The sequence below is a fragment of the Opisthocomus hoazin genome, chromosome 2 (assembly GCF_030867145.1).
Source record: "Opisthocomus hoazin isolate bOpiHoa1 chromosome 2, bOpiHoa1.hap1, whole genome shotgun sequence".
Classification (NCBI taxonomy): Eukaryota; Metazoa; Chordata; class Aves; order Opisthocomiformes; family Opisthocomidae; genus Opisthocomus; species Opisthocomus hoazin.
In genome coordinates, this window is record NC_134415.1 from 74548943 (window position 1) to 74563413 (window position 14471).

At 44.4% G+C, this 14471-nt stretch overlaps 2 protein-coding genes across 5 annotated transcripts in view; one reads left to right on the forward strand and one right to left on the reverse strand.

Moving 5' to 3' along the window:
* The window catches only part of MCM9 (minichromosome maintenance 9 homologous recombination repair factor), a 52220-nt gene that overhangs the window by 20762 nt on the left and 16987 nt on the right, over nucleotides 1–14471 (forward strand). For all 4 annotated transcript variants that reach the window (XR_012763184.1, XR_012763185.1, XM_075414153.1 and 1 more), the window contains exon 8: nucleotides 13878–14052. Coding sequence is in view for 2 of the 4 variants with exons in the window: in XM_075414153.1 (XP_075270268.1) it covers nucleotides 13878–14052 (175 nt within the window). In the remaining 2 variants the exon portion in view is untranslated. The remainder of the gene's footprint in view (nucleotides 1–13877; nucleotides 14053–14471) is intronic.
* On the reverse strand, nucleotides 254–11307 carry ASF1A (anti-silencing function 1A histone chaperone). The gene is made up of 4 exons (XM_009944847.2): nucleotides 11061–11307; nucleotides 7779–7894; nucleotides 4418–4594; nucleotides 254–2105 (listed from the first exon to the last, which is right to left on the reverse strand). Exons 1-4 carry the CDS (start codon nucleotides 11167–11169, stop codon nucleotides 1893–1895), a joined length of 615 nt encoding a protein of 204 aa, XP_009943149.1. The 5' UTR covers nucleotides 11170–11307; the 3' UTR covers nucleotides 254–1892.

The following is a 14471-nucleotide window of genomic DNA, read 5'->3' on the forward strand; positions in this document are numbered from 1 at the left end:
TTCATAAATAGAACAATTAAGTGCATGAAAAATTTCAGTGTGTCACTGTAGACCTTAAAGTTGCAATATAATTGAAAATCAAAAGGCCTTTCTTAGAAGTTCACATCATTTCAGCCCTCAAGTGAAGCAACTGCTGGTTTGGGGGACCGGTTCTTTGTGTTAAGCCATACAGATATTAGAGTGTTAGTATTTTTAAATTGCCAATCATAATTCTAAACAATTACAGAGAGATTGTCAAAAGCACACATTAGAATTACGGTTCCAAATATTAATGGATTTCATTAAATTCATTCAGCTACCATATGTACTGCTGAATTTCCATACAAGAAAAACATGTGCACATACATTCCTTTCCAATTTAAAAAATATACGTTAGAAATGCAGACAACTTCACTAATGCTGTGGAAAGACAGAAGTGCTAACTGCTTGGGACATCTTCATCCCTGTTAGAGAATGCAGTAAGAGAAGAGAAAGTGTTCTATTTTTATTCAGAGCTATACTGTCAGTCATCATGAAATTCACCCTTTTTTTTTAAGGCCCTAGAACCTACAAGGGTTCACAGTTTGGACAGGACAGTTAGTGGTAACTAGCAGAACTATATTCTTGTAATCGTGACATGACAGATTACAATTTTAAAAGCATATATAGTCACAGTAAACGTATAAGGCTGATGAGGATTGGAAGGAATAACTCAATTGTTAAGTGTCATAATGTCTTACATCTTTACAATTTACTGCCTAGTTCTTTCCATCTTCAAGGATACCTCAGGTAATAGGGATATCTTAGTGCAAGAGCTTCAGGGCAGGCAATGTATTCTTGAGCATGTCATGCCTGTCACAACAAGGTTTGAACCTTGATATATTTCAGTGCATAGGATTGCCTTAAAAGGGTAGTTAGAAAAGTTTTAAATTCTAAATGTTTCAAAATGCTGAAAGCAGGCATCTAAACCCTGTATTACTAGTTAAAAAGACAGGAAGAACAGAGCATACCTGAAAATAAATGCACCAACCCAGCAGCTGTATATAATAATCTTGCAGAAGAGTACTTTTTGGATACTCATGCTACTCCTTTTCATGCTTTTCTAGTAATTGCTTGAATCCTTACAACCAACTGTGTGTGCTATTAGGGTAGCTGAAAAATGGTTCTTTGCTGTGATACCTACCCAAATTCATATGAAACATTGTCCTTAAACCAGTCTGACTAAACAGCAGCAGCAGGAGATTTAAAAAAAAAAAAAAAAACCTACACCACAGTTCTAAAATCCAAGATAGCAGATGGTAAATCTCAAATTGCATGCTTTAAGTAACAAGTATGTGCCTTCAAAGGAAAAGAAGTTTGCACCTAAAATTACACTGTGCTGCCTGCTTTCACAGCAAGAGGACTTTTTTGGACTTTTTTTTTTTTGAGATACTTTTTTCTTTGTGCTTCATGTAATGACAGTTTTGTTCATAAGCTGCTATTAAAGGGCACTTTATATTTGGCAATCTGGATATCAGAGATGAGGACATGGCATTATTCCTTCATTCTGCCTGAATGTTTTAACTTTTTTTTTTTTTTTAGCTTTTAATAGTGCTTACAAAGTAAAGGGGGGAGGGGGAGAATATGTATACTTTAATCAGGTTTGGTTTAGACCACATAGAATAACACATTAGAGAAAAAAGGCAATTACTTAAAAATAGTTGTATTTATATTCCACAATTTGCTCAAATACTGTTTGTTTTGGGGTTTTTTTTTCGTTTTGTTTTTTTTTTTTTTTATAAACTTTCTACAGGATGTTTTAAAACAAGTTCTTCACATTGCTTGTCAACTATGTACTTATGGAATTTGAAGGAAATAGTTCTGGTTGTTTTTACAGTTTAACACATGTACAGTACCAAAATGACGGTGGTTAGTCACATGCAGTCCATATGAGATTCTAACATAACACTTAATGAGTTTTCTGATGTTGACCACCCCTTTGATGCTGAAGGTAATGCATCTGTAGAAAGCAGTGACTGTAGATTTGGGTTGCTGCTCTCTGCATCTTCCAGTTTTTCAGTGTTGTCCTCCCAATTAATGTGGAATCTTGTCACTCTAGGATTAGATGCCAAAATATTCCTTTGAAGCTGGGAAAGAAGAAAATATGTGGATTATGTAATGTGTACATCTCAAACTGGAGTTCATGTGCATATAGATTCTTTCCTTTTACTCCCCATAGCCTTGTACGTGTAAAACAGTTTGTTTAAAAACGTGATTCTTATAAATGTGAATCTGTAGCTACTATCTATGGATCAGAAACATGCTTACAGAAACAAACCACTCGTTCATTTACTCTAATACCTACTCAGCAAAATAACTGCTTTCTTGAGAGGGTATTTTTAACTGTTCCCCGAGTTCAAGGCTGTATGAGAACTCTGCAGTAAAAGTGCAAGTGTTTATTATTTAGCCAGCTTTTAGTAAAGCAAATGACTACCCCCACAAAGATTTTGCAAAGCACAGTACTTCATAAGATTTTGCATCGACTTTATGGTGTTTGCAATAATTGTATCAATTCCATCAACTGTCTTCATTTAAGAGTACAACCTTCCCTTAAATTAAATTACCATGCTTTAGATCAGTTTCACTAACTGAATTTTAATTTGGCTACTAAGGTTTTAAAGTAAAAACATTACTTAGATGAGGAAGATATTAATACTGTGGCAGTGGACATGCCTAGATATTAGTCATATATTTTATTCTCATGGTTGGCCTTCATTTTCCTTTGAAAATATTCTATATTTGTTTACGTATGCAGCAAAAAAGAAAGCGTTCACTTTCTCTTAGTCTTTCACCATTTTCAAGATAATTTATAGTTAACTCTGGAGGATAGCAACTTACCACCATTGGCCACTGACTATGAAAGTTAAGACTGATCCTAGGAAAAGCTTGCTTTGGTAGTAAATGCTGATTTTATTCTCCAAGGAAGTGCACTCTTATTAAATATTTCCAACCCCTTATGCAAATTAACATGACCATTTCTTTTTTTGAACCTAGTAGGGTCTATTACCATCAATTACAATTAAGTAAGTCTAATAACCTATTCTGCTTGAATGTTTAAATTCTGTCCTATAGTCCCATTAAGGACTACTTACAAATACATGAGAGCTTTTGCTGTTCTTTTTCATAGAAGCAGAGCTAGCTTTTTACATAAGCAAACCAGAGAATTAACACAAATAGTTCTAGGAAATTCTAAACTCAAGTGCTTAAAGGAAGTCAACATTCTGGCGTTAACACCCAAAATAACAAATAAGTATATCAACTACATGAAAGAAAAAAGAAATAGATTGTAAGTTTAAGAATGCTCAAAATTCACAGTAATTGCAAATTTTGAGAACATACTGAGCATCTGATCCCTGAAAATTAAGTTCAGCATAGAAAATAATTAGCAACTTCAAAAAAAAAAATCAATTTACATGCCAATTCAGTTACATTTGAAGATCAGTTTCAGGGACTATGGGGATTAGATCTGTACTAGTCATTACAGTACAGTCGTTATCCCATTCATTTCTTCATATATCCAGTCATCTAATTTATGCAAACTTGAGAAATAAAATTTCACCATCACACAACACAACTTTGGACAGTGTGTACACATGTACCTCAGCTTATGTAAAGAAAAAAACTTAGCCCCACAAAGTCTTCCAAGAAAACAAACCCAGATGCTGTGTAGAGCCTTATTGGTTTGTACAGAATCTGCCTGGGTAAAGTATTTCACGGGATTTTGACTAGGTTTTGATGTTTAATTGATCCTTCTCAAGGTATTAGGTTCCAAATAATTATATCTCACGATCTTTTAATTCTGATCCTGGTTTAATTTTTACCATGAAGGATATATATTTTTTTTTTTAAACTTAATCTGTATCCTTCCTTGGTCAAGTTGTCCATTGATTGGACAATCCTCCAGTCTGCTCTTACCAGGTTAGCCATCGTCTCTCGTGTTATACGGAACTTGTTATTCAGTTTGTTATTGTTTTGCATAAACTGCAGCTCTAACACTAGAACAGCTGGATAACGACTGTGTTAAATTAATACTTAAAACTTAGTTCCAGGTGGACTGTCCTAGAAAACACATGAATTTGTTTTTCTGAAGAACAGAGCCACTTCGTCAACAGTGCTACAAGTAAAGGGAACCCAGTGATTTATTTCACACAGTCAGTATAAAACAATAATGAAGTCCAGCCAAGGCTTCAAGCTGATGGAAACTGTTGCAGGCTTCTCAATGTTCTCCAAATTTATGGCAACTACATGACACTTGTAGTTTGCCCTCCCAAGTCTTTTCCATTAATTGATGCTTTATTCCATGCACTTCATTCAATCACTTGGGGTTTGGTTTTGTTTCTTAAAAACCTCTTTCTATAAGCATATCTTTGATATATGACTAGAACAAGACATGCCTTACCTTAGAAAAATCTGGCTTTACTGGTGGATTCTCTCTCAGTTCTGTTTCGGTATATTCATTGTTTACATAGTACCCGACTCTTATAAATTCTTGACCTCGATAGGTGCATGTAATTAGCACAACCGTTACACCTACTGCATCTGCATCTGGAATAAGCCCTGGGTTAGGTGCATCAGCCTAAATGTGAAAGGGAAAGATGGATTAAAATAAAATTGATACCACGTGCCTATCTAGCAGGGGAGTCTTAAGTAGTGTATCTTACCATCTGAGCAGTGATTGTATTTAAGATTGTTCTTCAAGTTAACCAGAAAATATACCTGCTTTCACAACATCAACCCTGAATTTAGGCCACTATCCTCTAGAGACAGAATTACTTAGAATACAGTAATATTGCGTGCTGACATATCTGATGGGTGATTAGACAGCTTTGATCCAAAACTGCTTTTAAATGTATGTTCAGCTGAGCTGTTATTCAAGCAACTGTACTAACACCCCTCCAATTCTACAGTGCCACTGTTCTCCAGCCCATCTTGGTAGTTTAGTAGAACAACTTTTTTTTTCCCGGTACCTTTGGAGTTGAATTGGTCTGTACGTGTGTTTTTAACAAGACTAAACCCTTAAGAATACAGACTGCAATTTAATCTTCAGCAAGAAGAGCAGGGACAGGCTATGGTGAAGTTTCAGCCATCTCACAGACTTCTGGGAAAAGAATAAACTTCTCTTTCTCTTGCCTCCTTCTACATGCCTATGTTTGTTCAAGTGTATGCAGTTAAATGCATCATCCCTCTCAGACATCTGATGTTTTCAGCCAGAATGCAATCCTAATCAATAGGCAGCTCTTATAATCTTCCTCAACATCCTAACTTACTGTGACTCTGCAGTTATTAATAACCAATAAAATTTGCCTCCTAAAAACGTGGCTCGCATCAGTCCCTTAAAATGCTTCCTAACTACTTATCGACAAAACGTGATGCCTCGCTCTACTGTAGGATTTAAAGTAACAGCAATCTAAGCATAAATGAAACAGCTTTGTATTTGCAATTTTGCATGAAGATCTGAAGCCAACAGTGGACACCTGTGTTGCAGAGTACAAGCTGGTATTGACAATGTATGTTAGAATGGTTTAGGTGTAATAACAAATCTTGCCTTAGGAGAGAGGACAAATGAGATTAATTCCTGCTGTCCCTCTCATCTCTACTTTTCCATAGTATTTATATGCTCCAGCACTGTAAAATTTGGGAGCTAGTGCTCATGCATCACTGGCTTCTGCTCTTTGCTACTTCAATTCTAAGCCTTCAGACCAGTTCAGCTTTTTGTAAGAAGCTGTAGGCACTCTGCAGAACAATTAGATGAGCCAGACCTCTCAGGTACAAATAACACCAGGGGGGAGGAGAAGCAACCAGGGAATCAGGTAGAACACCATTTTCTCCAGCCCTGAAGGGAACAGAAGATGACCAAATGGCTTTCCAGCTTGCATAGGGGAACAAAAAAGATGACAAATGAGCAGGACAAGTGCAGATGCTTGAAGAAATCACAAGAACTGCCAATACAAATGAAGTCACTACTTTAATTCAGTAGTCTTGTTCTAACAGTGCCCAGGACCATTTGATTACTTCAGATTCCACAGGGGGCAGTTATAGACTAATACATTCCAGAAGTAATCTCCTTGAATATCTCTTGAATATCTCCTTCTCTGGAGATATTCAAGACCCACCTGGACAAGGTCCTGTGCGGCCTGCTCTAGGTGACCCATCTTCATCATACACATCAGCGAAGTCCTACCCTCACCTTAAATCCAGTGCTTTTGAAGTCTAATACACTTAGACCAACAGTCCTTCCATAAGACATAAAAGGGATACTTTATCGTTAACACAGGACTACTGACTCTTACAGGACCTATTCCAATCTAACCACAGTGTCTACATACCTACTCCTAATTTAGCTGTAGCGTCATTTATAACTAGGATATAATCGATGAGTCCATCCTACAGAAACTGCAACACCAGTAAATTTATTTTTCCAGGCTCTCCTAATCATACAGCCAAAACATGCCTTTTTACGCCTGCCTCCTGCTCCTTCCTATCACTATCAACAATGAATCTTCGTAACTTAGTTGAGAACAGCGTGTCTCAAATTATAAATGTAGATGCCAGCTGATTTCTCTGGCTACAGTGCTACAAGATAGCTCCTTTGTGGGCAGAGGATCACCTATTTCTGACCAATTAATGCCATAAGCTATAACAGCTTGACAATGGAAGAACTGTTAATAAATGATCCATTTGTTACACATCTGCTTTATTTGTCACGTGGAAAAATTAGGCCCAGCTCCAAAACCAAACAAAATGTTTCAAGACTAGTTTGCATGTACGTGGTCGACAAGTGTAACCACCAGCCTAATTCTATTCCTTTAGTCTGTCCTGTAAGAAAAAAAGTCTCCTGGAACATATAGGATTAATCAAGATGCCTCACAAATGTTAATACTATTTTAAAACAGTTACAGTAACTGTGAGAAATAAGGAATGATATTCATTAGCACTTTTTAAATGCTCATATTCCAGCATGCATTTGCCATTAGTTAAGTGAATTTATAGCATTTGGGAAACTAGCATGGTTCTTCTACAATAAGCCGTACTGAGTTTCAACCTGATTTTTCTGCTGATGGATTTTCCTCTCAGTTTAGAGGACAAATACTAGTATTTGATAAACAGAGAAAGAAGTGAGCTAAATCTAGCTTTTGGCTTCAACAGCAGTATTTTATAGGACTGTCACATGCTTCAAAGTTTGTTGGACAGTCTTTTATTGTACACACTTGTGTCCTAAATGCCTGCTATCTACCATTGGAATTCTATCTTATTTTACAAACTGCTATACTTTGCTGTGATTTAGCACGCTTAGCCAAACATTACAGTTGAAAATTTATCCTGCCAAATAGAAATGAACTCTTGACTGTTATGACTGAGTTTTACAATGTATTTGTCGACCTGATCTTCTGAAGATGTCTACATTAACGTAGTGCTCCTGATGGTCTGAAACTGCCACTGACTGCAACAGAGTTAAGCCTGATGGTGCTAGTGTAAACCAGGTAACTGGCACTCTTGATTACCGAGTGATCTAGCATGTATTTATAAAACCAGACTGGTCAAAGCTATCAGCAGCTACCGGAACAGTGCTTACATCACAGTCTGTAACGATACCACAAGTGAAAATATTACAATGGAAGTAAAGGAAGGTCTATCATACCTGAGGGCTGACTGAAATATTTTTCTAGCTTACCATTATTTTTCAAGTGCCTCTTAGTTTGATACAGTCATCTTGAAACAAGTTAACACAACCCTTTTAGAAAAAGTTAAACCAAACTTACCTGAAATACAAACATGTGTCTGCCTGCAGGAACAGGTCCTACTAAAACAGAGTCTAACACCTGATCATACTCTTCACTTTCAGCTGAACCCACATAAATTATTTTCCATTCCAGATCTAAAGCAAAACAAAAATAACAAAAACACACCAACATTATATATCATTACAGTTAAGGGTCTTCCACTCCTGCCTATCTAAAATTGCTTCTTTGGCAACAGGCCTGAAATAACAAGGACCTGTCTTCACTGGGGAAGGTTATCAATGCCTGTGCCAGCGCTCATGAGCCAGACCATCCCACCATCTCTCTCCAGTCAGTCAGTGCTGCAGGAATCCCTCCATTTCCATAGTCAGGTTAATTTTCAAATGTTATACAGAGGACAGGGCCCATTTACTTGTTGGTAGCTGTGTCTGTCAGAATGGCTTCAGCACAGGGATGATGCCTACATACGCCTATAGAGCACTGCATGCCTTGGAATACTGACTCACCTCCCAGAAAGAAATTCCCACCTTCCACATACACACCTCACAGCTTAAATTACACAAGTCATGGAAGGTAGTTAATTGAATAAGAAAGCCCACCGTGTAAGCACCAGGCACACTAACTGTATGCCCCATTCCTTGCATGTAACTTGTATAACCTGAGAAGTATGTAAAATTGCGATAGCATGATTAGATCGTATTCTGATCAAAGATATTGGTGCTTTGATTTTACCCAAACTCTGAAATGGAATTACAGGCAAAACTTAAATGTAGCATTTTGCTTCTTAAAATAATGCACCAAAATCAAACATTTCTTACAGTCAGTTTTTTCTAACTCACCCTCTCCACCACAGGTGTTTAAAAGTTGAAACTGCAAATTAGCACACATTAGCTCTTCCTGGGCCAGCTTTTAACTTTCACTTTGATATTGAAAAACACATGCATAAACACACATATAGAACTAATCTTGGTAAGACAGATTTTGGGGGTTCTTTTAAACAAAGAGGAAAACAAGATCACCGTTGCAGGGAACTATGACCGAATCTTTTTTTTAAATGAAACCATTGCTTCAAAACTGTACCTTAAAAAGTCAAATGGTATATTTAATAATTTTTTCCCTTATGAACAATGCCCTGATTGTTTGTGCAAAAGCACTAACCTGTACCCTATTACATTTACTTTGTTAGCATTCTCTGCAAAAATCCAGCAGTCTACATTATGGTTTCTTGATGCAGGAATAGAACTTAAGCATAGAAAAAACCCAGCACTTTAACAGAACTTGGCTGCTTTGGGATTGCAACTCTCTTTCCTCACTAGTGAATTCTTCTGGTTTATCATGTTTAACACCAATGCAGGTATTGGGGGTTTAAGTAACATAATTAACAGGGCTTAGGAAGGGATTTTACTCCTTTGTACGGCACAGCACAATTGGCCAAGTACTGTATCAGAGGTTTTGTTTACCTTGTAAGCATCTAGCACTAGCTACTGCCACTACGGCAGGCTACTCATCCAGGACAATTAAGCACCTTGCTTGTCAGCATCTGTGCAAGTTACCAGGTACAAGAAGTGAGGACTTTTAGGCTGAACTACTTAAGATTATGACACCACTCACTTTGTGCCATTGCTCTAGGAGAACAGTAGAAAGTTCATTCTAAGCCAGCAGTATTTAGTACTGAAAAATGGACTTTAAATTATACACTTAATAGGCTGATCCAAATATTGCTTGGTTATCTTGATATGTAATAACAACTTTTTTTTTTAAGAAAGGGGGGGCTGGACTTAATTTAATTTTGCAATCAGTGGTGCACAGGACTGACTGAAAACAGCATAATTATAGACAAACTAGCACCCGAAAGCTAAGGCAACGACAGCAAATTTTTAAACATAGCCTTTCTATACTTGGTGAATCTTATTTTTAAGTGTGAAAGCAGTGCTCATCCGGAATTTATGCTGTAGTCTGACTCGCATTTAGGTGGGGGAAGGGAACTGAGAATTTTGCATTAGACCATCTATAATTCTTCTCATCCCGCTTGCCCGGGGTTAATGCAAAGGCGGAGAGCCAGGAGCACGTCAGGTAGGGCCGCGCAGCGCTGCGAGGAGAGGCGCAGCGCCCTGTGCCGAGCCCTGCGACGGGCACTGCCGCTGGTCCCGGGGGAGGCCGGGCCGAGCAGAGCGCCCCAGGCAGCAGCCCGCCGCGGGCGGCCCCGCAAACGAGCCGGCCGGCGGCGGAAGGCCCGGAGGCCATCCCAGGCGCGGGCGAGACTTCCTCCGAGGTTCCCGCCGGCTGAGCTGGGAGCCGCCGCAGCGGCGGGCAGGGAGCCGGCCGGGCGTCCCCTTCGCCGCGCCTCAGGCCGCCGGGCCCGCCGCCGCCTTCGAAACTCCCGCCTGAGGGGCGGCTCGCGGCCTGCCGGCGGCCCTGCGGGCGGCGCTGCGGAGCGCCGCCGAGCCGAGCGCAGGCGGTTCGCGGCCCGCCCGGCGGCGGGGAAGGCGGGAGCCCGGCGGCGGCGGGGAAGGCGGCCGGCGGCCCACGCTCAGGCAGGGGGTCCCCGCGGGGCGGCGCGGCTGGGGCCGCCGCCCGCTCCGGCGGCAGCCGGTAACTTTCGAGCGACTTCCAAAAACAGTGCTCGGCGGTCGGCCCCCTCCCCCACCGGCACGGCTCCCGCAGCACACGGAACCGCGCCGCGCCCCCGGCCCCGCGCCCCCGCCAGCTGCCGGCGGCCGGGGGCGAGCCCGCCCGCCCCCACCTCCCACAGCGATTTAAAAAAAAAAAAAAAATTTTTTTAAAATTATTTTTTGTTTTTTGAAGTGTTAAGATGGAGCGCGCGGCTAGCCAAACGCTCGCCTTCCGCGCCCCGAGTCCGCTGCGGGGCGGGGGCGCGGCCGGTTCCCGGCGGGCGCGGGGACGCGCGGCAGCCGAGCCCGGTTCACCCTCTCCCGCTCGCGCTCCCCCTCCAACCCCCCCCCGCCCCCGCCGCACGCGCACACAAAGCTGGCAACATGGCTACCGCCACTCACACAAGTTCCTCGCAACTTGAAGCTCGCCTCGCCGATGGCGCGGCGGGGAGAGGCGGCCCCGAGCCCGGGGGCAGCCCAACGCCGCCAACTTTCCCCCGCCGGGCTCGGCGAGGGCGGCTCTCCGGGCGCCGGCCGAGCGCAGCCCCCCGGCCTCGGCGCGGCGATGCGGCGGAGGGGGGGGGAAACTGTTACCGCGGCGGGAGCAGGCCTGCGCCAAGTTTCAGCCTTAAAACCGCCGGAACGGGGAGCCCGGGGCCGCCAAACCCGCGCCGGGGAGAGCCGTACTCACCTTCCGACAGGTCCTCTATGCACTCGAATGTGATTTCGAACTGGAAGGGGTTGTAGAAAGGAGAAGGGTTATCCAACACCACTACATTGTTCACCTGAACCTTTGCCATATTTCGAGAAATAAAAAACAACCCCCACAAACAATAGGCGGAGAGCGCTGGCGCGGCGCGGCCAAGTCCGGCGCGGCGGCGGCTGGCAGCGCGCGAGCCCCCGCGCCCGAGCGAGGCTGCGGAGCCGCGAACTCGCAGAAACTTTTTACGCGCCCCCCCGCTTCCCCCCCCCCGCCCCTTTTATTTACACCGGGAGCGCCCCGCGCCGCTCGCGGCGCCCCGACGCCGCCGGACCGCGGCCCATTCTGCCTTGCTGCCGCCGCCGCCCGCCCGGATTGGCCGCGCGCCGGGCGAGGGCCCGCCCCCCCCGAGCGCCGCCGCCGAGCGGCAGCAAGATGGGCTCCGCCGCTCGCGCCCGGCCCGCGACGGCTCGACGCGCGCCCCCGCCCGGCGAGCGGCGGAAACGGGCGGCCAACGGCCCCGCCGTGCCGCGCCCCGCCCCGTCCGGGCGCCCGCGGCCATCCGCGCCCGGGGGCTCCGCCGTGTGCCGTGGGGCTGCCGGGGCGGGGATGGGGGGTGAAGGCTTTTCTTTATTCGTTTTTTCATTTTTCTGTGCCCGGCGGTGGTCGGGGCGACCCAGTGAGCTGGTTGGGCTGGGGCTGGGTGCCGATGCGGTGCCGGTGACAGGGCCGTGCGGGGGTACCCATGTCGCCACGCCGGCCTGGCCAGCACCGTGGTGACGGGCCTCTTGGTCGAAGGCAGGGTGCCGGGAGGCGGCGTACCGGGGAGCCCAGCTGGTGCCTTGCTCGCTGGGGTCCTCCCTGAATACAGGGGGGTTTGATGGCGGGGCGGTGGGCACCCCGGGTGCGGACGGGCTGTCTGCAGGGGCTGGGGTCTGCCACAACCCACCTCACCCCTGCTAGAGAGGCCACCCATGGAGGGGCTGCGGAGGGTCAGAGTGTGTCTTTTACACGGCGTTGCTGTTGAGAAGCCATCCCATTCCTGTGTTTGTGAAGAAGGGCTTGGGGAACGTCATAACCTGTGAGGCAACACGTATCCCTGTGCAGCAGCAGGAAGCCCAGTGAGAAGGCCATCCCGTGCGGCAGCAGCAGGCCCGGAGAGGAAGCCATCTTGTGTGGCAGCCAGAGGTCTGTAGAGGAGGCCATCTTGTGGCTGCCATGCAGGAGGGATAGGGAGGAGTGACTGTAGCACCGGTTTACGTACCTGGCACTTCTGTGGGGGAGTGCAGAAGGGGTCCAGGGGGTGTGTGTGGCGTACCCTCACTGCAGAAGGAGATTCTGCGTGGAAATAAACACACAGCCAGGCTTCAGTACTGTCTGCAGGGAGCCCTTGACTGCGGGGGAATACACAGCAGGAAGGTGCGCAGGAGCCGCCTTCCCACCGGCACGGAAAGGCCGAGCCCTGCTGTCAGGAGCGGGGCGCTGCCAGATCTGCCGTGGGTGAGGGCGCAGCGCGGAGGCCCTCGGCCTTCAGCAAATCTCCAAGGTGTGGAAAGTAGGTGACGCTTTTGGTTTGTATTTATAAAGAGGTGTCATCATCTGACACTTGCCTGATCTGTTGCTTCTGCACTTTTTGATAGCATTCTCCACATGTCTGGCACACGGCTAGAGATTATTTTGCTTTTTTATAATTCTGCTATATGATTGACTGCCGGAGTTGTTCAGTGCAGAGTCCAGGAAACCCGGAAAGACTGGACACAATGGAGGAGGTTTCTCACAACAGGCTAAAGTATGCGTTACACTACCAGGAAACATATACTTCCAATAACATTTTGTTGGCCATTTGGGAACAAATGGCGACTGTGGTGGGCTGCACAGCGATGAGAAGGCCTCGGCAGCCTCCCCTCCCTGAACCAAGGGACGCTGAGGGGCGGTTCTTGGGCAGGTTTTGCCATAGCATTGCAGGAGATGTTAGGCTGGTCACAGCTTGTCAATTACTAGGATATTCTAGGATCTTTTGAGCTGAACACTGGAGTGAAAAAGGAGGGCTAAAAATAGAGAAGAGGCTGGGAAATAGGGAGTAGAAGATTTGAAAAGAGCTGCACATACTTGATAATGAGTGGCCATTTTCACAGTTGTGTAGAGTTTCTGACCTGCCATGCTCTCGGTGTTGTACCATGTGTAGATTTACTGATCTCTTCTGGGAACTCTGCCTCCCCCCCCCCCCCCATTTCATGCTTGGGAATCTTTGAATTTTCATTTTTGCTTAGAGGAACTCAAAATCTCATGAAGACATTTAATTGCCTTAGTTTAAAGTGAGAATTTGTCTCCACTTCCTGAGACAAGGAGTTAAAAGACACTTGAAATAACATTTTATTTCCAATATTTGTTTTGCAGCCCCAAAGTATTTGTCTGGTTTAATAGTCAATGGAGAGGAGTAGATGAATGGGTCCATTCCATAAATTTGCGGTCTTTGCATTTGCCCTAATTTACAGTTTGATCTGGCAGATTTAGTCTTCTTACCCTAATCTCTTTTGTTCAATTAACAAAGTCCTAAAACAAATGACTATCAAACATGGGAAGCTTAACGGAATCTGCTCCCCAGATCCAGACTAACCTGCCAAATGCTAGTGGGGTTGTTTACCAGTAGGTGTAAAGTGAGTTACGTGGTAGAGGTATGTGGTGGAGCTGACCTGCTGTTTTGCCTTCTGTCTGTGGCACAAGCCAAGTGAGCTGGGTCCCTTTCTTTCACTCAAGTGCACTCCTGCATTTTAAGGAAAAGACTGAGTGAAGTAATTGATTCTTCAGGTCTGACAGTGACTGCTGTGAAGGACTTCGGGGAGTGGAACTTGGAAGCTGGAGCACTGGTGCTTGCAGATGGAGGACTTTGTTGCATTGATGAGTTCAATAGTATCAAAGAACATGACAGAACCAGTATCCATGAAGCAATGGAACAGCAAACCATCAGTGTCGCAAAGGCAGGGTAAGTGGCATGTTAACATATGATAAAACGACATAAGCTGTTTCTCTTGTACTTGCAAGTTGGAGGGAGGTTTGTCAAGCTGATTAAATATATCTGTTTTCTTTGTTGTACTTAATGGTTTTGTTCTCAGCAGTATTCTTAAACTAGATGGGTTGGGTCAGCCTTTCAAAGGACAGTGTGCTGGACCAGATGTTGCAAGCGATCAGAATAAATACATACATACCCTCTTCACTGCTGGGTTTTCAATCTACCACTGTAGGCCAGGGCACTTTCTTAAGAAGACTTGGAGTTCTTTTTCTTGTCCTTTGCTGTGAGTGGTTGTAATAATCATATATGAAAAGAGGAACTTTGTGAATTTTTTACTGGAACTCAGAAAGCAAGACTTCTTTTCTCCAAAGTCCAGTAATACTACATGGTAA

What these genes read in the sequence shown, in the direction of transcription:
- ASF1A (XM_009944847.2), bottom strand. Translation starts at nt 11,169, where the DNA reads ATGGCAAAGGTTCAGGTGAACAATGTAGTGGTGTTGGATAACCCTTCT. An exon ending in CATAGAGGACCTGTCGGAAG is followed by an intron (nt 7,895 to 11,060) that starts GTGAGTACGGCT and finishes GTTTTGCTTTAG; the next exon opens with ATCTGGAATGGAAAATAATT. An exon ending in TAAAGCCAGATTTTTCTAAG is followed by an intron (nt 2,106 to 4,417) that starts GTAAGGCATGTC and finishes CTTCTTTCCCAG; the next exon opens with CTTCAAAGGAATATTTTGGC.